Source organism: Camelus dromedarius, chromosome X (genome assembly GCF_036321535.1).
Source record: "Camelus dromedarius isolate mCamDro1 chromosome X, mCamDro1.pat, whole genome shotgun sequence".
Classification (NCBI taxonomy): domain Eukaryota; kingdom Metazoa; phylum Chordata; class Mammalia; order Artiodactyla; family Camelidae; genus Camelus; species Camelus dromedarius.
The window spans coordinates 47,260,507-47,284,675 of record NC_087472.1 but is presented as its reverse complement, the minus strand read 5'-3'; the positions used below and the strand labels follow the sequence as shown (position 1 = coordinate 47,284,675).

General features: G+C 33.9%; 1 protein-coding gene across 1 annotated transcript; it reads left to right on the top strand.

Moving 5' to 3' along the window:
• Nucleotides 1-3,407: 3,407 nt before the first annotated feature.
• On the top strand, nucleotides 3,408-4,283 carry CPXCR1 (CPX chromosome region candidate 1). The gene is given in 1 exon segment (XM_010976389.1): nucleotides 3,408-4,283. A coding segment is annotated over 1 exon segment (876 nt).
• Nucleotides 4,284-24,169: the final 19,886 nt, after the last annotated feature.

Genomic DNA, 24,169 nt, shown 5'->3' with positions numbered 1-24,169 from the left:
ATATGACATTGTAAAATGATTATAAATCAATAAAAATGTTAAAAAAAAAAAGATAAAGACTAGGATGTTGAATAGAATACTCTATGTGATTTTTAATCTTAATGAGGACTTGTATTTTAAATAAGCAATAATGGCCCTGAGAGGGAGGGTATATCTCAGTGGTAGAGTGCCTGCTTAGCATGCACAAGGTCCTGGGTTCAATCCCCAGTACCTTCATTAAAATAAATAAATAAACCTACTTACTTCCCCCCAATAAATAAATAAATTAAATTTTTTTTTAAAAGAAGGTCTTTAAAAAAATAATAATGGTCCTAAGTACTTAGATTTCTAATGTGACATTGTTACACAGGAAAAAAGCCTTCAGATATAACTTATACTCTGTTAACAAACCCATCTTAATATAGTCTAATAGCATAAATATCTGTGATAGATATGAGTATATGCACGGCCTATATCATATAAATTGCCAGCGCAGAATGCAGAAGGAAACAGTGAATCTCACAGCTAGCCTGGGATGTGGAGGACAAGACCCCACCAAAGGGCAAGGCAGGATAGGTACTTTACTTGGAGGTAAAAGGTCCAGGAGCTGACTAGTCTCCATCTGTTTTATGAAAATATCTTGATTTGTTTTCAGGGTGCATCTGACAAGATCTAGATGACCACCAGGAACCTCTGTTCCCACCAAATTACTGGATTTTAACCTTACTGAGAACAGGTAATCATATTACCCTTAAACTCAGTGAGTTCAGTTTGGTTATTTTAGACATCCTCTAAAACCCAAACTCTGCTTATTGTCTTACCTTGATTGTAACTCTGCTGATGCTCAGATATCTTGGTAAAGAGCTTCTTTAAATGACATCTTTAACAGGTCAAACTCAGTTAAACTCAGCCAAGGATTGTGAAATTTAGGGACTGTATAAAGACACTGAAGAAGGGAGTAAGAAAAAGCAGACTACAGGATCAAGAAATAAGTCTTGAGGAATGCCTACATTTAAACGTTAGAAAGAGTTAAAAAAATTAAAAAATCGAATTAGATAAGGATAAAAGAAGCAGAAGGGTAACAGAAGTTAAGGAATAGTGTGATTGAAAGAATGGAAAGATAGAGTGTAGAATGTACCATTCCATGACTTAGTAGAACAGCACTAGAGAGTGTAACATAGAGAATAAAATCTCATTGTGATCAATGTTTTCTCTCTATATATATAATCTGTTTGAGAGAAAAAGTTACACTTGACCTAATATCAAATTTTGGGAAAAAATACTTAATAGTTAAATTGTAAGTTAAATCTGAGTGTAAAATAACAAAACAAAACAAAAACCCAGCAGTATTATAAAAAACATGTTGAGTGAATAAAGGAAAGAAAGTTGAACAGGAAAGGTGGAATCAGATTATGGAGGGTCTCTGAAGACTGCAGGATGAGATAAAGGCCTATGTCACTTTACATCTTTCAATCCAGTGGACCTATCCATGAATTCTGTCCAGGTTAGCTCATAAAAGCTAGCCATAAAAAAATAGAAGTGATGTTTGTTAACTTCTCAAATTCCTCCAGATTTGTTTTCAGCCAACTTGCATTTGCCTTTCCCCACCATTGCCTTCAGTAAGAAACTTTTTTATTTTTGAGTTATAGTCAGTTCACAGTGTTGTGTCAATTCCTGGTATACAGCACAATTTTTCAGTTATACATGAATATACATATATTCATTTGCTTATTCTTTTTCACCATGAACTGCTGCAAGATCTTGAACATATTTCCCTGTGCTAAACAGTATAAACTTGTTTATCTATTCTATATATACCTGTCAGTATCTACAAATCTCGAACTCCCAGTCTGTCCCTTCCCACCTACCTGCCCCTGGCAACCACAAGTTTGTATTCTATGTCTGTGAATCTGTTTCTGTTTAATATTTAAGTTCATTTGTCTTCTTCTTTTTTTAGATTCCACATATGAGTGATATCATATGGTATTTTTCTTTCTCTTTCTGGCTTACTTCACTTAGAATGACATTCTCCAGGGACATCCATGTTGCTGCAAATGGCATTATGTTGTCATTTTTTATGGCTGAGCAGTATCCCATTGTATAAATATACCACCTCTTCTTTATCCAGTCACCTGTCGATGGACATTTAGGTTGTTTCCATGACTTGGCTATCGTAAACAGTGCTTCTATGGATATTGGGGTGCAGGTGTATTTTTGAATTAGGATTCCTTCTGGCTATATGCCCAGGAGTGGAATTGCTGGGTCATATGGTAAGTCTATTTTTAATCTTTTCAGGAATCTCCATACTGTTTTCCACAATGGCTGAAGAAAGAAACTGTTTATCCAATCTTTTTAACGCTAAAGAAATCTTCCAAGCCAGATTATCTCAAGTCCCCTCAGAGAGAGGAATGGGAAATATATGGCTCAGAAAATTAGGATCCACTAAAGGTATCTGAGCAAGCAGGTGATGTAAGGGAATAAATAGGTAAGAGGAGAGAAATGGGCTGAGAGTTTGGAATCAGGGAATTCAGCTACTATTAGCAGTAAAAAATAAAAAGCATGATGTGATTATCAGTTTGATTAGTGCTGAGGCAATGAGAATGAAAAGGAAATGGCGAATTTGAAAGATATTTTAATAAATGACTCAGAGTTTGGACTTCACTATCCAGCTTTCTACTCTCTTAGCTATTTTGCCTTGCCCTCCCACATAATTTCATAAATGTTGCTTTTTGCAGAGATTTTGTTTTAAAAGAACAGCTGAAAGAACAAAACAAAGAAATAAATTCCAAGAGAAGAATAGTTTGTTCTCCTTATATATTCAGCCATTTTATTTTCATATAGGTCTTGATTCTCTCTTAAACATATATACTCAAAAACAAAAGTTGTCTTCTACTTTAGTCTCATTTTCAAATCCCAGGTCAGTAATTTGAATCAATTTTATTAAATAAAAATTCTATTTAATTTACCACCCAAAAGGGAATAATTGGGCTTACTAGTGGGAGGAACTATATGTGCTTTAGTGCATAAAGTATAATCCTACATCAGCCAGATGAAAGTTTATGTTATTCTAAATGTATACAAGTTCCAGAACTAAGTAATGGGACTGCCTGTTTAATAGGAGTCATATTTGTCCTCTGTTTGGATTTTTTCCTTATTTTATGGGTCTCTGACTCTGATGTTAAAGGTGTGAGACTTTAACTTTATATATATATATATATATATATATATATATATATATATATATATTATTTAAAGGTGTAAGAAAGCTCAGGTATAACACATCCACTTGCTTTTTTTCTAGGACTAAACTTTTTTGTTGTTTTTTGTTTTTGCTTTTGGTTTTGTTTTGTTTTGTTTTGTTTTTAATGAAGCAGAGAATTCCTCAGTTTAATAGATCTTTGTCTTCTTTTTCATAAACAGAACCCAGGATGACTTCTCCTACTAAAGAAGGAAGTGATCCAGCTGACAATGCTCTCAAAATTTTAGAAAATGGGGCTCCAAACAACTGTAGTACAGATATAGAGCCTTCATTTGCTGATTCTAGTATGATCTCTCATGTGGAAAGCCACCCAACAAACAGGGAGCTGGACACACCAAGTTGCCAGGGGCGTGCTGTTCCTCAAGCAGCAGAAAACAATAAACTTTCAGTTGAGAAGCTCCAAAAAGATTCTCAAAAAGAAGATTTAAAGAGAGGTTTCCTTCTAATTCAGATTCCCATTTCTACAAAATGGATCTTTCTCATGTCAGGATTAGGGAGAATTACCTATCTGGGTATCCCACCAGTAAAAATTGATAAAAGCAATCCCTTAACTAAGAAAGCAAGATTCAACTCAAGAAAAGTTGAGCTGAAAACAAGTGATTTCTATCATAACGCCATAAATTACAAACTTTCTTTCCAATTCTAAATTTCATGGAGAATCCCATTCATCAACAACCATGAGATAAGAAGAGTGGCCCTCCATCTGCTGTGTAGGAGACATTTCTGTTGGGCTGCAGGTCATCAAAATACCATGTGGGTAAAGCCAAAATATATAGCATTTCTTCCTCATCCAAATGTCCTCACTCACAGGGAGAGAACCACAATATTTGGAAGACCTTTGAATTCGTATTACTACTCTCCCCTCATTGAGAGTCTGACATCAGGAAAATTTTCCAAATCAACAGATACTAAAGGAAAGGATGGATTCCACATTTTAGTGAGGCCTGTGTTCTATATCCCACAGGCCCAAATTCAAAACACATTTCATCGAAAAGCATTTGGGGTCTCACTACAACACGAGAGCTGTGATTATAAGCACCAATAACAATTGGAAATATCGATGTTCCATTTGCCGAAGTAGTTTTAACAATTTGGTTGAATTTAGAGAGCATTCCTACAGCTTTCCTAGGAATTAGGTTCAATTGGGGTAAATGGGCAAATTCATTTTAAAATTTAATTTCTAAAAAATGTCTAAATAATTTGGCTACTCAATTGAGACAAAACAGCTTGAACATAAATTTTTTAGCATTAGATGGAGTTGCAGAAAGGAACACAAAACAGGACATATCAAAAAGAATCACCATTTCTTTTTCTGAGTAGAGAGGAAGCATTCCTAAGGAAACCTCTGTTTATACAGTGCTATTACAAACAGATCATCAAAATACCATGCCCTGGATCTGTATTGAGTCAGCAATTGACCTAGGAAAATCTGTGCACTTTCTTAACAGCCATTTCTGCAGAAAGAAATATTGTTAATATTATCAGATTCCAAGTTCACAGGAGTCTGACAAGAGCAAACATATATTGGAGGGCTGACAAAGTCCTACCAGGTGTTTCTAGAGACTGCTAAATTTGATATCTGAAATGTCCTCCACAAATTCAATAAAAATAATTGCATTGAAAGTTGCATTGTATGCCTACTAGATAAAAATATCTGTGACTAGAAAAAGAAGTTCAAGAATTATAAACATGTGGTATTGAAATAATTTTGATGATTTAAAATATACGTTAAACTAATTAAAGGAAAATGTGGTAGAAAATGAAATAATTTGATAGAAGTGAACCAATATTAGACTGGTAGCATACAACTGTAATCATTTTTTGTGGGTAGCTTCTTCATCACTGTCTATGATCACCACTCACATTTTACATTCCATCCATATATATACTTTGGGGGTATACCTTGGAGAAATTGTAGGTTCAATTCCAGAGTACTGCAATAAAATGAATATCACAATAAAGTGAGTCACACAAAGTTTGGGTTTCCCAGTGCTTATAAAGATTTTGTCTACACTATACTGTAGTCTATTAAGTGTGCATTAGCATTGTATAAAAAAACAGTTTACATACATTAATTTTAAAAATATTTCATTGCTAAAAAAAAGGCTAACCATTATCTGAGCCTTCAGTGGGTCAATCTTTTTGATGATGGAGAGTCTTGCCTTGATATTGATGGCTGTTGACTGATCAGGATGATGGTTGCTAAAGGTTGGGGTGGCTGTGGCAATTTCTTAAAATAACACAACAGTAAAATTTGCTACATTGACAGGCTTCCTTTCACAAATGATTTCTCTGTAGCATGTAATGTTGTTTGATAGCATTTTACCTACAGTAGAACTTCATTCAAAATTGGAGTCAATTACCTCAAATCCTGCCACTCCTTTATCAACTAAGTGTATGAAATAGTCTAAATTCAATTGTTATCAAGTCAACAGTCTTAGCATCTTCCCAGGAGAAGATTCCAACTAAATAAACCATTTTTTTTAATCATCCATAAGAAGCAATTCCTCATTCATTAAATTTTATCATGATATTATATCAATTCGATCACATCTTCAGGTTCCATTTCTAATTCTGTTGCTAATTCCACTGCATCTGTATTGACTTCATCCATTGAAGTCTTGAACCCTTCAAAGTCATCCATGAGACTTGGAATCAACTTCTTCCAAACTCTTGTTAATTTTGATATTTTGACCTCTTCCCATGATTCATAAATGTTTTTAACATCATTTGAATGGTGAATCCTTTCCAAAAGATTTTGACTCCTTTGCCCAGATCCATCAGAGGAATCACTATCTATGGCAGCTACAGCCTTACCAAATGTCTTTCTTAAATAATAAAACTTCAAATTTGAAACTATTCTTGATCCAAGGGCTGCAGAATGGATGCTGTGTTAGTAGGCATGAAAACAACATTAATTTCATTGTCCATCTCCAACAGAACTTGAGAGTGACCAAGTGCATCATCAATGAGCAGCATTATTTTGAAACATATATATATATATTTTCTGAGCAGTTGATTCCAACAATGAGCTTAAAATATCAGTATACTATGTTGTAAACAGATGTGCTGTCTTCCAGGCTTTATTGTTCTGCTTATAGAGCACAGGCAGAATATATGCAGCATAATTCTTAAGGGCTTTAGGATTTTCAGAATGGTAAATGAGCACTGGCTTCAACTTAGTTACCAGCTGCACTAGCCCCTAGTAAGTGAGTCAGATTGTCCTTTGAAACTTTGAAACCATGCACTGACTTCTCCTCTCTAACTATGAAATCCTAGATGGTATTTTCTTCCAATATAAGGCTGTTTTGTCTACAATGAAAATCTGTTGTTTAGTGTAGTCACCTTCATTCACTATCACAGCTAGATCTTCTGGATACCTTGCTGCACCTTCTACATCGGCACTTGCTGCTTCACCTTGCACTTTTATGTTATTGAGGTGGCTTTTTTTCTTAAACCCCATGAACCAACCTCTGCTAGTTTTAAACTTTTTGTTGTTTTCTGTAGCTTCCTCACTTCTCTCATCCTTCATGGAATTGATGAGAGTTAGGGCCTTGTTCTGGATTAGGCTTTGGTTTAAAGAAACATTGTGGCTATCCAGACCACTCAAACTTTCTCCACATCAGCATTAAGACTGTTTGGTTTTCTTATTATTCATGTGTTAACTGGAGTAGTGGTTTTGGTTTCCTTTAAGAACTTTTTCTTTGCATTCACAACTGGCTGCTTGCCACAAGAGGCCTAGCTTTCAGCCTGTCTTGACTTTTGACATGCCTTCCTCACTAAGCTTAATTTCTAGCTTTTGATTTAAGATGAGAGACATATGACTCTTCCTTTCACTTGGACACTTAGAGGCCATTGTTAAAGTTACTGATCAGCCTAATTTCAATATGTTGTGTCTCAGGAAATAGGGAGGCCCGAGGAGAAGGGAGCAAGATGGGAAATGGCCAGTAGTCAGAACACATACAACATTTATTGGTTAAGTTTGCCATCTTATGTGGGTATGGTTCCTGGCACCCCAAAACAATTACAACAGTAACATCAAAGATCACTGAACACAAATCACCTTGATAAATATAATAATAAAAAAGGGGAAGGGGAAGGAATAAATTAGGAGAATGGAATTAACAAACACATACCACTATGTATAAATAGATAAACAAGGATTTTGTGTATAGAACAGAAAACTATACTCAGTATCTTGTGATAACCTAAAATGGAAAAAAACCTGAAAAAGAATATATATATATATATATATATATACTTTTATATATATATATACACACACAAATATATATACTTATATGTATAAAATATGTAAAATATACACCTGAAACTAGCACAATATTGCAAATCAACTATAGTTCAATATAGATAAATAAATACATATGAATAAATAAACAAAAAGGAGGCCAATTTTTTTTAAAGGTTTGAAATATTGCAAGAATTACCAAAATGTGACACAGAATCATGAAGTGAGAAAATGCTGTTGGAAAAATTGCACCAATATACTTGCCTGATGCAGGATTGCCACACATCTTCAATTTGTAAAAAATGCAATATCTGTGAAAAAAAATGCAATAAAGTAAAGCACAATCAAACAGCATATGCCTGTATGTAAAATGTCCACACATATTTAAGGAGTTCTCTGTCTTGGCACTTGCAGCTCAAACTTCTGTACCTCTTTTTTACCTTTGATCTGTGTATTTATAACAATTAAAAATAGACCCCATAACTACACCTCCAAGTCGACACTCACATTTTTTGGTCACCCATTCTGTGTGAAGCACTCTGCTAGAATCATTCCATGTGTTCATCTTAACAGTAATCTTTGCTATATATATGTTTATGGTAAATTTAAATGCATAGGAAGTTTCCAAGAAATTGAGTGACTTTCCCAGGTCACACACTTAGTAAGAACAGGCAGTTCTTATACATATAATAATGTAATATAAGTGAAATTTAATGAGAAGTTTGTTGCATTTTATGCTTTATTAAATAAGTATGCATGTATAGTATAAAATATTGAATTTATTTAATTCATAGGCATACTGTATTGCAGAAATTCTAAACTGTCATGAAGCAGAGGCTACTTAGACTATATTTAAGACAGGTCAGATTTTTTTATCCAAAGGTAAACTTTCTACTTCCAGGTATAATTATTTAGTGTCAGCAATAAATCAAAATTAAAAAAAGTTAAACTGATTATGACAATTCAAGCAAGTAAATCAAATGTTTCTTTATTTAAAAAAACATGCTATCCAAATTTTTATCTCATAAGTGCAAACGAGATATAAAATATAGTTTACAAAACTATAAGCCATCAGGTAGCTATCAATGAAAGTAAAATGGAAAAAAACACTTTGTTCTTCATTTTTCCTAACTGAAGATAAAATAAAAATATTGAATTAAAAAAGTAGTTCTAGTCACTGTCATATTACCATCCAGAGTCCACAGTTCAGCTGTCAAACCTTCACAAAATTTGAAAACATAATTTCAACACAGAACAAAGTAGTTAAACTGCATGTTATTTACATTTTCCTCATAAATTCAAAGATATCTATTGAGCTAAAATTATACAAATGAGAAATGAAAATCAGAATTAAGTCAGAATAGTAAAATCAGAAAAATCTGAAATGAAGAATTCTAGATACATCCTTCTTTAGAAGCCCACTTGAAAGATTCTCAACTTATGGGGAAAGAAAAGCTTTGACCTAGAAAAAGATGGCTGAGTAACGCAGTGCAATGTTTTTTAAAAAATGAGTTTTTAAAATGTTTATGAACTAACTCAGCACCACATAGATGTACTTATTTTCTCTCAAAGATACAAGAACAAGCATTTATTTTATTCCTGTATGATCGTATTAGTAATTTTCAGATTTCCCTCAGAACATATTTTAAAATATAGGTACATGGTAGTACCACTACTTCATATATACACAGTAACTAGCACCTGTAATGGATTGCATTAACATCATCAAGACCAGCAAATTATAGACTCAACACAGTGAAGAATACATTTTTTAGAATAAATAAGCTTTAAGCTTATAGAACCCTGAAGATGGCAGCCTTTTCCCATTTTAATGTTCTCAAATTTTAACGGTTAGTATTTAAGAATATATTCTTATATTTTATTTCAAAAGTTTATCTTATGACAATTTTTAAAAAATTTTCCTCATATTATTTATATGTCATCAGTGTGTTGGATATCTGTTTGTAAGTTATATTTTAGATATATTTAATCAAAACAATTCCAGGTTTTGGAATGAATCAAACTGCATCATATGCATGGTAATAATTTTATTCTAATTTATGTGAGACACTTTAACAGGTAAATTGGAAGCATGAAAAATATTTCAGGGGGTCATCTAAAATTACAATAAAAGTGAATTCTCAAATAATACTTGATTTTAGTCACACTTTCAATGGGAATATTTAGTGTCTAATATCATTTGTTTTACATGGAAACAATCTGAGATGACTCTTTTCAATCAATAGAACTAAAAGGACTGAGAGTATATGTGTCTCTGATGTCTGATTTTGGATTTATTCTTGCATCAGAGTCTAAGATGAAAGCCGAAGAAATGTGGATTTATACTTACAGTGGAGTCCCTCCCTAGTAATTACAAGAGAGCTGCCTCTCCCAAGGTTACACCCCCTCCTTAGTGCCAGCCTACATCTACTTAATGGCCAATGAGAGAAACAAAAGTTTGTCCCCCTTGCCTCATTTCAGTACATCTCTAAAATGCTATCTCAGCTCCAGAGCTCCCTTGAAATTGTCTAAAGTCTTTCTTTTAACTACTTTACACTTGAACTCTGCCTCTAATCCTGTTTCCCTCACTTTCTCACAGGTGGTGTTGTCAGTGGTATTCCACTCTGCCCCTGTTGCAAAAAACAACAAAACAAAACAAAACAAAACAAAAAACCTCCTAAACATAAATCTTCATCTCAGAGTCTTTTTCCTAGTGACCCTGATTTAAGACAATTTGAAATAAAAAAAGAAACCAAGAAAAATCAACAGAGACAGAAAGATAACATGACCTAATGTCAAAATCATTAACTTAAATGTGATTCAGAGGCATAGACAGGTGTTTTAATAAGAGTAAACCATCTGGGGAATCTGTGATGCATGAAGCAGGAGAGGAAAATGAATAATCACTTTCTTTAAAAGTCATAGCTAGAAGGTAAAAAAAAAAATAAGACTGTAACAGACTGTTTTAGATATCATTAAAGACTATGACAGAGCATTTGTTCTTATTTGTATTTTGAAATTACTTTCTGTACACTTAGAACACATTTAGAAAATTATAGATCACATATTTAAATAAATAGAAGCAACAGCACAGTTTTCCAAGTGTACTACATTAGAACAAATTGAATATTAAGGAATATATATCCAATTCACTTTTCTTCCCTGGAAAGACAAAACCACAAAAAATTTTCTCTCACATTATCTCTCTTCCACAAGTTTCCATCCTCTACGTTTCTCACCCATTTTGGCTTTCAAATTTCCAGTAAAGCTTCATCTAGCAATTCAAAATTCACAAGTAATATTACTCATTCATTTTTTTCTCATTCATATCCCTTTCTTATTTATGTTGTATCTCTTCTTTCCTGAAAAGGGATACAATAAAGAAGCACCCTGATAATCCTTCAAATTTGTTGAGGCAAGAGGAGTTCTAAATTAAGGATTCAATCTCCTAATAATATTCATGTAATCCTAATGTGTTTAATCATCAAACAAAAGCTAGAAGAAAAACTAATCAAGTTTACAGAGCTCCTGCTATGTACACAACACTGTGTTAGGCGCATAAGAATAGTGTTTTGCCAAATTTTAGTTACTTATATTAACCCCCTAAAATGTTTGCCATATCCAAATAACACTACTTAAATTGACTCATTGTTTTGCTTAAATTAATTCACAATGGACATGAGTGTGTAAGAAAAGGAGACAGAGATGTTGGATAGGGTAATGGCCTCTGAAGAAAAAGCAGCGCTCAAGGTTGGAGAGTAGTAACTAACAACTTCAGGATTAGCAAGAGAGTTAGGTCTTGATCTGCTGATTCAAGTATGCAGGACCTATAATTTTATGCACACTACAGCAGGGACAAATGGACTCCAGATTGAGGGAAAAAATTGGCCAAGGAAATAGGCAGAAGTAAACAGAAAGTAGGGGTTGAGTATTAGCAACTGATAGATCCATATAAGTGTATTACAGAGAGAGGTTGCAATCAGGATGAGGTTAAAACTGAATAAATGTTAGAGGCTGTGTTAAATGGGAGACCCTAAGGAAGAGATATATGAGTTGGGATTGAAAAATGAAGAGCCTGTGACTGATATAAGCCTATAGATTAAGGTAAAGCCCACTTTAGGAAAAAAATTGGGGCTGAGGGAGGAATGTAGTGTGAGAATTCAAAATGAAGCATGGAGAGGATTGAAGAAAAAAAAAAAAGGAACGTTAATAGAATATAACAATGTGAGACCAGAGGGATATATTGGAGTTTTAAAAAGGACATTCAAGATCTGATGGGAGTTGAGGAAGGGAGATTGAAGATGGAAGTTCTTAAAGCTGGAGAATGAGAAAGATAAGAACTAGGAGGGACTACTAAAAATTGAGATGAATGATGCCAAAAGGGCAAAGTTGTAGGACTTTGACATGGTGGACAAAAATAGCACTTGTAGAATGTGATGGTGATATGGCAGAAGTGTCATCAGATGCTGGTGTCTGCAATATAAACTGCAGAATGGAAAAGAATAGAGGATAAGTGAGGATATATTGACTTACTAAAGGGCTACTTCAATCAAACAGGTATGGGGTATAATGGTAGAAACAGAAACAGAAAAATACAGATTATCCAATAAACATGGCTGAAAACAAAATGGCAGGTATTGGTGAGTGGTATTGAAAAATTCTGGCATAAAAAGTACTTATAATCAAGTACTATACCTATACCTATGTTTCTTCCTTCAGGAAACATAAGAAAGATGATTCACCAGAATAAAATAAACTTAATGGAAATGGGTGCCAGTTTATTAGGTGAGGAATTGGTTCTGGATATGTTGGCTGAGATCACAATTGATTATTAAACTGAAGATGATCTGGCTGTAGTTAAAAATAAGGGTAATATGTCAAGTAATTATGTATTTATACCTAGTTCTGAGATTGTTTTGGAAAATACGTGTTCTTAAAAAATGTGAAGAAAAATAAAAACCAGAGACAAAAAGAGGAGCAACCAGCTGGTAAAATTGGAGCCAAGGAAATCCAGTGTCCTAGAACCTAAGACAAGAAAGTACTTGAATGATTGAGTGATCAAATGGAACAAAAATGAACTCAACCGAAGAAACTATTTCTAAATGTTGCCACAGAAACTTTATTGGTCCTATCTCCAGAAAAACAATCATAACTAGTGAAAGTAATTAAAGAAATATAACAACTTAAGGTCTTTTGAAGTTATTTTAAGGTTATAAAGGGAATGAAGAAAAACATTTATTCAATAAAATCTACCAAATATCAGTAGGAACAGCAAGAATCTGTGACACTTCAGCCATGACCTACCCTCTTACTACTCCTCCAATTCATCATGACAGAAGCTCCAGGTAGATATGGCTGAAATATGGAGATCTCTCTTCCTCCCACACCTAGTTATAGCCTATAGTCTCTGCCATGAAAGGGCAGACCATAACATTTCTCATATTCCCCAGCTCCATGTTTCCAAGGCTAAATTCTTGGAAAGTTCAGCCTAATGACATTGCCTTCCTTAATTCATCCATCTCCTGCTCTAAAGGTGGGGCCTACCACAGGTGAATGGATCAAGAATACTGAGGTCTTATTTATAAGGAAAAGGTTTAATTACGAGAAAAACAAACTAAGAAGATGATAGGCTGCTTCCCAAGCCCAACACCCCACTTATAAAGCAGGGGTTATGAATCAGAGGTAAGTTGGCCATGGTATCCACCTCCAGTTCTGGAGCAGTAGCATGGAGATGTTCTCCAGGGGAGAGAGTGATCATAAGAACAAACATAAGAGGTCAAAAACTCTCTCAAAGGGAACTGACTTTACTAGGAACTAACTATGGGGAATTTCAAGCCTAAAGGTGCTCTGGAAAATAATGGAATTTTTGGTGGTAAGTAATTAAGAGGAGGCTAGTATCTTTATAGAACAACTAACTAGAGCATAGCCTAGCTGGTTTATCAGCAGTAACCAGGGAAAGAGATAGTTAAGAAGAACACTCACCAGAGTCAGGACAAACTTTAAAGACTGATTCAAAAATGTGCCTCAGAAAGAAGCTTGAATTTAACATGATGAGTCTGTAGTGCAGTTTATACCCCAGATCATCGTTGAAAACAATCGAGTAATTAGCCTGAAATGAGTGGAGCTTATTAGCTGGGTGTGATATAAAATGAGACAGATGGTTTAACAGGGAGATCAGGGAAAGAAGCAATCAAAAAGAGCCCTAATGAAACCACTGTCATCCTAGGATGAATGTGCACATGTCCAAGTTTGAGTCTTCAAAGAAGAGACATCAAAAGCTATATGATGTGGAGGAAGCAGACTTCACTAAAAATTTCCAACTTATTAAAAGTGTCCAAGTCACTAAACAAATAAATAACAATAAAAACACCAGAAGTGGAGATCAGTATACAGACTTGCTTTAATACATTACCAAATTTCCAGATTTCATCAAAATTTAAAAGATGTTCACAGAAAGGGAAACCAACAACAATAAACTGCCCATGAGAAAGACTAAAAGCCAGACTTTAAAAAGTCTTCCAAGTAGCCATCATAAACATACTTAAAGAAAAACAGGAAAACATGTTTAAAGAAGACAAGTATAATAATGATGTCTCATTAAATAGAGACCATGTATAAAGATACAATTTTTAAGGGATGTAAGGTTAATTCTGGAATTTAAAACAACATAAAAGTAAAATTAATAATTCACTAAAGGAGCTAAAAAGTAGGTTTGAAATGGCAGAAGAACAAATCAGTGAACTTGAAATTAGAACAATAGACATTATGAACTATGAAGGACAGAATATAAAAGGACGAAGAAAAATGAACAGAACATCAGAGAAACGTGAGACACCATTAAGTGTAAAAGTTTATGCAAAATGAGAGTACTAGAAACAGTGGAGAGATAGAAAGAAATGTCAAAAATATTAAAAGAAATAATGGCTGAATACTTGCAAATTGGATAAAAAGCATTAACACACGTCCAAGGAGCTCAGCAAACTGCAAGTAGAATAAAACTAAAGAGATCTACTAGACACATCATAATAAAAATGTTGAATGCCAAGGAAAAAGAGGAAGTATTGAAAGCATCAAGAGACAAATGGTATCGCATAAAAGGGCATCCCAGTAAGACCAAATATTGACTTCTCAGCAGAAACATTGGAGATCAGCAGACCATAAGATAACATAGTGCCGAAAGAAGAAAACTGGCAACCAGGAATTTTAAGCTCAGCAAAACCATGTTTCAGAAATGAAGGTGAAAGAAATGCATTTCTAGATAAATAAAAACTGCGAGAATTTATTGCTGACAAACCTTCCTGATAAGAAATACTAAAGGAATTTCTCTAGGCTGAAAGTAAGTAACTCCTGATAACAATTGAAATCTGCACAAACAGGAAAATCAACAGTAAAATTAATGAGGTTATAAAAGGAGATAAGCGCATATTTCTAGTCTTCACTTACTTAAAAAGCAATGATATAAAACAACATGTATATAATTGTATTTCTGAGCCTGTAACATATAAAAATACGATATATTTGACAATAACAGCACAATTCAGATGAGTGTCCGCAAGCTGTATTGGTGTAAAAAAAAAAAAAAAAAAGCAACAGATAATATCCTGGGTCCAAAAGGACAAAGAAAAATAACCAGAAAAGGCAGTTTAAAATTCGTATATTAAATTATCTAAATATATACTTCTCCTGTTCCAGATTCTGTAAAAGACATAAAATTATAAAGTACTAATTATAACAATATGTTGTTATGATTATAACTCACATAGATGTAATAAACATAATGATTTTGCACAAAAAAGGGGAAGAGGAAATAGAATTATATATGAGTAATATTTCCATATCTCACTGGAATTAAGTTAGTATAAGCATAATTTTATTTCTAACATTTTACTATGTATATGGTAATCCATGGAGCAACCATTAAACAATAACTCAAAATATATAGTAAAAAATTTTTAAATTAATTAAAATATTACACTGGAAATACTGACAATGCTAAATAAAAGCAAGAAGGGAGAAACAGAGAAACAAAAAGACATAAAATACAAAGAAAATAAAAAGTAAAATAGCAGATGCAAATCCAACTATATCAATAATAATATTAAATATAAATAATATAAATATACCATTCATAAGACAAAGCATGGAAGATTAGATTAAGAAACAACAACAAGATGATGTACCGAGAATAGCCAAATTTGCAGAGACAAATATTAAAATGGTGGTTGTCAGGGACTGGGCTGGGTGGAGAAGGGAATAGGGAGTTATTATTCAATGTGTGTGGATCAGTTGATTGAGATGAAAAAGTTCTGGAGATGAATGACATTGATGGCTGCATGACAATGTGAATGTTCATGATACCACTATACCATACACTAAAAAATGCATAAAATGATAGATTTATATAATGTAGTTCCACCTCATCAAAACAAAGAGAAATTGCAATGAAAATTGGAAAATACATTCAGATAAATTAAAATGTAAATGCAGCGTACTAAAGTTTATGGAATGCAGCTATGGCAGTGCTTAGAGGGAAATTTATAGTTGTAGAAACCAATATTTAAAAAAGAAAAAACACCACAAATCAACAACCTAACTTTATACCGTAAGACACTGGGCAAAAGAAGACCAAACCGAATCTAATATAAACAGAAGGAAGGAAATAATAAATAATAGAGCTGAAATTAATGAAATAGAAAAGAGAAAATATATAGAGGTAATCAATGAAGCTAACAGTTTGTTCCCTGAGAAGATAAACAAAACTAACAAATCTCTAGATAGACCAAGAAAAAAGAAAGATGACTCAAATTACTAAAATTAGGAATGAAATAAAAGACATTACTACCACTCTTATAGAAATAAAAATCATCTCAAGAAAACATTGTGAAAAATTGTGTACCAACAAATTAGAAATCCTAGATGAAATGGCCAAATTCCAAGAAGACGTAAACTAACAAAACTGACTCAAGAAAATACAGAGAATCTGAATCGGTCTGTAACAAGTAAATAGATTGAGTTAGTAATCAAATGTTTTCTCACAAAGAAAAGTCCAGTCCCGGGTGCCTTTGCTAGTTAATTCTACCAAACTTTTGAAGAAGAATTAAAACCAATTATGGGGGGAAGATATATCTCAGTGGTAGAGTGCATGCTTAGCATGCACAAGATCCTGTGTTCAATCCGCAGTACTCCAATTAAAAATGAATAAATGAAAAATAGACCCAATTACCTCCCCCCAAAAAATAAATAAAAAATAAAAACAAAACTAATTTTGATAAAACTTTCAAAGAAATAGAGGAGGAAAGAACATATCATAATTCATTTTATAAGGTCAGTATTACTCTTATACCAAAACGAAAGACATCACAAGAAAATAAATCTGTAGGGCATATAAATATAGATGCAAATATAGATGCAAAAAGTCTCAACAAAACACTAGCTAACTAAATCTATCAATGTATAAAAAGGATTAAATACCACAACTAAGTGGTATTTATCTCCAGAATGCTTGGCTTAGTTTATCAAATAAAAGTTATCATAAATTACTGTGTCAATATAATAATGGATAAAAACTTCTCAATAGAGAAAAAGTATTTGACAAAACTCGACAGCCAATACTATGGTGCCAGTTTTTGAGAAAAGAAAGAAACTTTATTGCAAAGTCAACTGGCAAAGAGATGAGGATAGGACTTTAATCTGTCTCCCCAGTCTGGGGTTCCTTTAAACTTTTATGAGTTAGGAGAGGAGGTTGGTATGCAGAAGCGCTGGTGGGGCAGGTTTCCATTAGACTCGACCACAGACCCTTTGCTTCTGAAAGTGTTCCAGCATTCAGGTTTCAATCATATGTCAATCTTTTGGTTCCATGGGAGTTAAAAACTGTGTTCTGGGTGTTGTTCAAAGTCAAAACTTTCTCTACATATGCTTCAACTGTATGACTTGCAATTTTGTTCTGTTTCTGAAAAAACAATCCAGTATCTTGTTAGAAACAGTATAGGGCCAGTTTGGACTCATTCTGCAGTAATCAGCATTTATAGCACTGTTCCCTAAGTTTTCACAGCACCTTATTTTCATGATTTTCTTCTTTTCTCTCTGTAGTTACATGCATATAATTCACTGCATATATGTATATAGTGAAATGATTACCACAATAAGTTTAGTTAACATCCATCATCACATATAGTTACAAATGTTTTTTCTTGTAATGAGAACTTTTAAGGTCTACTTTCTTAGCAATTTTCAAATATCTAATACAGTATTGCTAACAATAGTTAACATTTTAATATTTTAATGACCTTTTTTGTATTACTGCATTATTTTTTCTATGAAGGGTTGAGCTATTCAAGTCTGTTGATTGTTTCTTTTTTCTCTTGAAATATTAGATTTTCTTTCTTATTTATTTGTAAAACTTTTAATTTTTGGAAACAAGAATTACAAATACTTCCTATATTTGTTCATTTGGTTTTCACTTTGGTCAATAGTGTTGTTTTGTTTTCAAATGTTAATGTTGGTACATTAATAACTTATCATTTTTTTCATGGCTTTAAATGAGAAAAATTACTCCACTGTCCAATATTTCTGGGTGTTTTATAATTTTATTTTTCCTCATTTTCACCCATTTAAGATTACTTTTGGTGTATAGTGCAATGTAAGTGTACAATTGGAATTTTTCTTAAACTGACAATTTTTCTAACATTTTAAAAATAAAATTTCCCTTCTTATTGATTCTCTTTTGTTATCATGTTTATGTTCATATTACTCTATTACTACATTTTTCTCTACTTTTTTTCACATTTTATGCAAGTATTCCCTCAAATTATTGTAAGTTTGAAAGCTACTTGACTATTTTGTGTCAATTTGACACATTTCCTTTTTTAAATTAATTAATTGATTAATTTTGTTTTGCCAACTCTTTTAATTAAAGGATGGTTGATTTACAATGCTGTGTTAATTTCTGGTGTATAACATAGTGATTCATTTATATCTATCTATAGATAGATAGATAATATATATATATATTCCTTTCCATATTCTTTTTCATTATAGGCCATTACAAGGTATTGAATATAGATCCCTGTGCTATATAGAAGAAACCTGTTGTTTATCTATTTTATATGTAGTAGTTAATATCTGCAAATACCGAATTCCCAATTTATCCTTCCCCACCTCCTTTCCTCCCTGGTAATCATAAGTTTGTTTTCTATGTCTGTGAGTCTCTTGTTTGTAAATAAGTTCATTTGTGCCCTTTTTTTTTTTTTCAGATTCCACATATAAGTGGTATCATATGGTATTTTTTTTTTTCTCCTTCTGGCTTACTTCACTTAGTACGATGATCTCCAGGTCCATCCATGTTGCTGCAAATGGCATTATTTTATTCTTTTTTTATGGCTGAGTAGTATTCCATTGTATAAATATATCACAACTTCTTTATCCAGTCATCATCCATAGACATTTAGGTTGCTTCCATGTCTTGGCTATTGTACCTAGTGCTGCTATGAACATTGGGGTGCATGTATTTTTTTTGAATTAGAGTTTCCTCCATATATATGTTGACACATTTTCTTAAAATCTCTTTATTTCGTATGTATCACTTGACTCTGATGGGTATCCTAGAAGTTGTCTCCATTTTAGACAGCCAGAAGTGGAAAAGAACATGGAGGATCATGAGAAGAATGCTTTTTCAATTGGTCAGGCTTGGAAGTGCCTGCATAGTCCACACACATTCCATTCACAAGAACTCTGTCATATGACACCATCTTAAGAAGGTATATTGGAAAATTTAGCCTTGTTATCTATGAGAAGGATCATTGAGTTTGGCATTCAGCTAGCCAAATCTATATTCTTAATATATTTTTAACTATTGCCAAACTTCCTTTTGGAAAAGTTATATCAATATAAATTCTTACCTTGCATATACTATAGTGTCTGAAAAATGGTACTTTTAGAGTAGACAAACTCAGCATGCTTTTGTAGCTCAGTCTATACTCCTCCATCTCCTCCTGTTTGTGTGCAGTTTTATAACTATCTGCTAACTAAAATATTTTGTAAAATATCTTCTTTCTCAAAAAATCCTTTTAACTTTACATTGTTTCTGTTGTATTCAAAATGTTTGATTTAAATCTGTATTCCATTGCCTGCAGCAGTACCATCACACGTTGGCAATGAGACTACTGGAAACCATAAAATGAAAATAGAGGATCAAAAATGATACAACATTACTACTCTTTATTAATTTTCAAGTTTATTACAAACAATTCTAGGGAGAAAATATTTTATGTGAACTATAGCATGAAAACCCATTTAAAAAAAAATATGGCTTCAATGGGGCCTTCACATAATACTAAAATAGTCATTTTCTCTATTGGACTCAAAAATGGGAAATATTTTCTCTGTTAAAAAAAATCTTTGTACTTCTTCTTGCAGATGTTTATTTTCTTTTTGCTAGAATAACTGTGATATTTTGACCAAAAAAACTCCCAGGAACTAAAAAATGCATATAAGTTTGATTTTTGTTAATTTTGGAATAGATAGTATGGAAATGTGGAGATATAATTGTATCTTATAATAAAGTATTAGACATATTATTAATTTAAGATGTTTATCTGTTTGATACTTCTGGTGATAGTGAAGAATTCCAAGAATAAGAAAAAAAAGTTTTGATGATAAAGTTTTATTGAGATGTTGTTTGTCTTTCCCATTCCCTTCTAATTTTTCTCCTAAAATGACTTGAGATCTCCTGAGTTAGCAGGATAGAATAACAACTATGAAGAGTTTGTAGTCAGAGGTCACCTGAGAGTTCCTTCAATTGTACCTACAGCATTTATATACAAGTGATCTATAAAATATAAAGTTTTCGTAGTTAATATTGCTTGATTGTTCCTGGGTAGCTCTTATTTATACTTTCAGAACCACAGGAATAGATGAGTTGGATAAAATGATTTTTAAAAAATACACAGTTATTCAAATAAGGCATCAAAAGTATTAAATGAGAAATACACTAACATTTTCATCTTCATTCTAAATGTTTACATGATTATCATGTTACAATTGTTTCTCATTTTTCCCTTAATTTAATTACACCCTCACCATTACTGCATTTCCGCATTTCTGCATTTCTCTTTACAAACAGTGATTCCTTTAGAGTAGCTACTTGTAAATAACCATATAGTCAAACTGTGGAGCATTCTAAATAACCTAATTCCTTTATCATTTCTTCCATGTGTAATTGTGAAATCTACAACACACAAAATTTGCATACTTTCCAAGGGGGGGGGTACCTATTTCAACTGACAAATTTCTGTTTATTCTTCTGCAAGTAGACTTCCATCCTAGAAACAGGAGGAGACCTTTTGTCATTATAAAGTTAATACCAAACCCTACCCCTTAGAATGTAAAAAATTGTGTCCAAAGATTATTGTCTCCATATAAAACATTGCAAAGTAATATGACTAAATTCTTTATAAATCAACTGATCATTTCTGCACCAAGAAAGTGTGGCAAATACTTGGTGGGAACTAACACATGTAGTATATAGAAATCAAGGCTGAGAAGACATTGATATGAAAAAAGGTGGCGATGGACGTTTGCAGGTGATTAATACCTATAATTGTGGTTCTTCCACTTCCAACTTTCTAAAATAAAGTGTCTGTTATATTTACAACAGGCTGACAATAAGCTGACCCAAAATTAATGAAAATAAACAGATGACATTTATGATGGAAGGGAAATACATACAATTTCCAGATTTCTACCTTGTAAAAATCTTCTCAGTACAACTAATAAGGAATGTGAAAGATATTTTGTACTATGTGGTGGAGTAAGTAGTTCCACGTAAAAATATTGCAAATACCATATGTCTTCAACAATCTCAGACTCTTACATGTTTAGAATATGAATACATTCCCTGAATACCCATAATATATATGAGTAAAAATCCATATAAAATTTGTGGGAAAATTCCAACATATTCAATTAGTTTTCAAATAACTTTTTCATCTTTTATTGAAATATAAAACAAAGATAACATCCTTCAAATGCTATTAAGATCCACAAGGAAAGAGAAGAGGCATGTGTGAATGTGTGCAAAAAAAGGGAGGAATTAAATATTTCAATACTGCTGCTTGTGAAGTAAACTTGCATTGTTAGTAATACTGGTTCTAGATAAAGGAGTATTATATCAACTCTCAAATGCTAAATACCTATGATTTGAAAGTAATTATTGATAGGTATGTACTTACTGACATTTTGTTAATTGTTTTGGGTTGTTTTTATAGTTCTTTTTTGTTCCTTTCTTTTTCTTTTGTTCTCTTCCTCTCCAATTCAATAACTATCTTTAGTGTTAAATTTCTTTCTTTTTCTGTGTATCTATTATAGATTTTTGGTTTGTGGTTACCATGATATTTATACATAGCAATATTTAATGTAAAATACAGCATATATGTGTGTGTGTATATGTGTGTGTGGTTGATCTCTTCAGTTCAAAACGATTTTATCAATCCTGCATTTTTACTCCCACCCCATATTTACTGTTTTTGGCTGTGTATCCCTTAACTTCTTTTTGTGAATATAGATGATTGTACCAATTCTGTCTTTTAACTGTCCTATTAGCTTTATATGTAGTTGATTTACTAACTTTACTGTATGTTTGCCTTTATCAAAGAGCTTTTTCCTTTCATAATTTTCATGTTTCTTGTTGTGGTCTTTTTTTGAATAGAGAAGTCCCTTTAACATATCTTGTAAAGCTGGTTTGGTGTTGCTGAACTCTTAGCATTTGCTTGTCTGTAAATCTTTTGATCTCTCCATCAAATCTGCATAAAAGTTTTCTCAAGTAGAATATTCTTGGTTGTTGGTTTTTCCCTTTCATCACTTTAAATATATCATGCTACTCCTTTCTGATTTGCAGTTTCTGCTGAAAAGTCAGCTGATAGCCTTATTGGAATTCCCTTGTACATAACTTACTGCTTTTAATATTCTCTCTTTTAAAGATTTTGCCATTTTAATTGCAATGTGTCTGGGTTGCTCCTGTTTGGGACTCTGCTTTTTGGACCTGGATGTCTGTTCCCTTTCCAGGTTAGGGAAGTTTTCAGCTGTTAAGACATCAGATATGTTTTCTGCCCTTTTTTCTCTCTTCTCATTCTCAAAGCACTATAATGTGAATGTTGGTATGCTTGATGCTATTCCAGAAATTTCTTAAACTCAATTCAAATTTTAAAATACTCTTTTTTTCAGTCAGTTTTTTCCACTACTCTGTCTTACTGCTTGCTGATCCATTCATTCCTCTGTATTATTTAATCTACAGTTGATTCATTCTAGATTTTTTATTTCAATTATTGTACTCCTCAACTGTTTTTTTTTCTTTATATGTGACTCTTTGTTAAACTTAGTGTTCATCCATTAGTCTCCTGAGTTCTTTGAACAACTTTATGACCATTATCTTGAACTCTTTATCAAGTAGGTCTCCTATCTCTACTTCATCTAGTTGTTCTTCTGGGGTTTTATCTTATTTCTTCATTTGGAACATATTCCTCTGTCATCTCATTTTGTCTCATTTGCTGTTTTTATTTGTATGTGCTTGATAGGTTGGTTACATTTCCCAACCTTGGAGAAGTGGCCTTTTGTGGAAGATCTACTGTACATCACAGAAGTGTGCTCCCTTCTAGCCACAAGAGCTATATTCTCTAGTGTCCTTCCCTATTTTGACTGTGTGGGTCCTTCTTTTATGGCAAGCTGCCTACTGTGGGTCATCTGGTAGTCATAGTTGGCCCCCTAGTTTCTTTTGGTTGCCAAGCCTTGTCCTGTGTGGAGGCTACTGGCCACCGGTGGCCAGGACCAGGTCATGAGGCTGCTGGGTGTGGGGCCCTGTGGGAGGGAGGGGTCCCAGGGCTAGTGCCAGCCCACTGGTAAGCAGAGCTGAGTTCTGGAGTGAGTGGTTGTGGGGCTGGAGTCTCAGATCTAGTGTCATCCTGCTGGTGGGTAGGGACAGTACCTGACATGGCAGGCTTTGGGTTCCAGGGTGTCCTAAAGCTATTGTTGGCCCACTGATGAGTGGGACTGGATCCCAGGGTGGCTGGCTGAGAGACCCAATGTGTCTCAGAGATTGTGAAGACTAGCTGGTGGGCAGGCCCAGGGCCCAGGTGTCCCAGGGCCTGTGTTGGCTCACTAGTGGGTGGAGTTGTGTTCCCAGATCTCTGGCTGTAGGACCCTGGGCATCCTGAAGCTGGTGTTGGCATGCTGGTGGGTGGGGTCAGATCCTGGGGCTGCTGGTTGAGGGTTTCTGTGATCCTTGTGATGGTGCTCACCCACTTGTGGGTAGAGTTAGGGTCCAAGCGGTCCCAAAGTTGGTTTCCACCCACTTGTGGGTGAGGCTGGGTCCTGGGGCTAGTGCCAGCCCCCTGGTAGTTGGAGTCCATCCTGGGATCACTGGCTGTAGGACCTGGGCATCCTAAAGTTGGTGTTTTAGCCTTTGTGGTCCTGGGGCAGATGTCTACCCATTGATGGGTGAAACTGTTCCCAGGGTAGTGCTGACCCACTGATGAGTCATTCCAGGCCTCAGTGTCTCTGGATGCAGGGCACTGTGGGTCTCAGGCTAGTGTTAGTGCCCTGGTGTGCAGGGCCAGGTCCTGGACCCTCTGGTGGACTTGGCCATGTCTCTGGGTGGCTGTGGGCTCAGTGGGTCTTACAGCTGCAGGCCT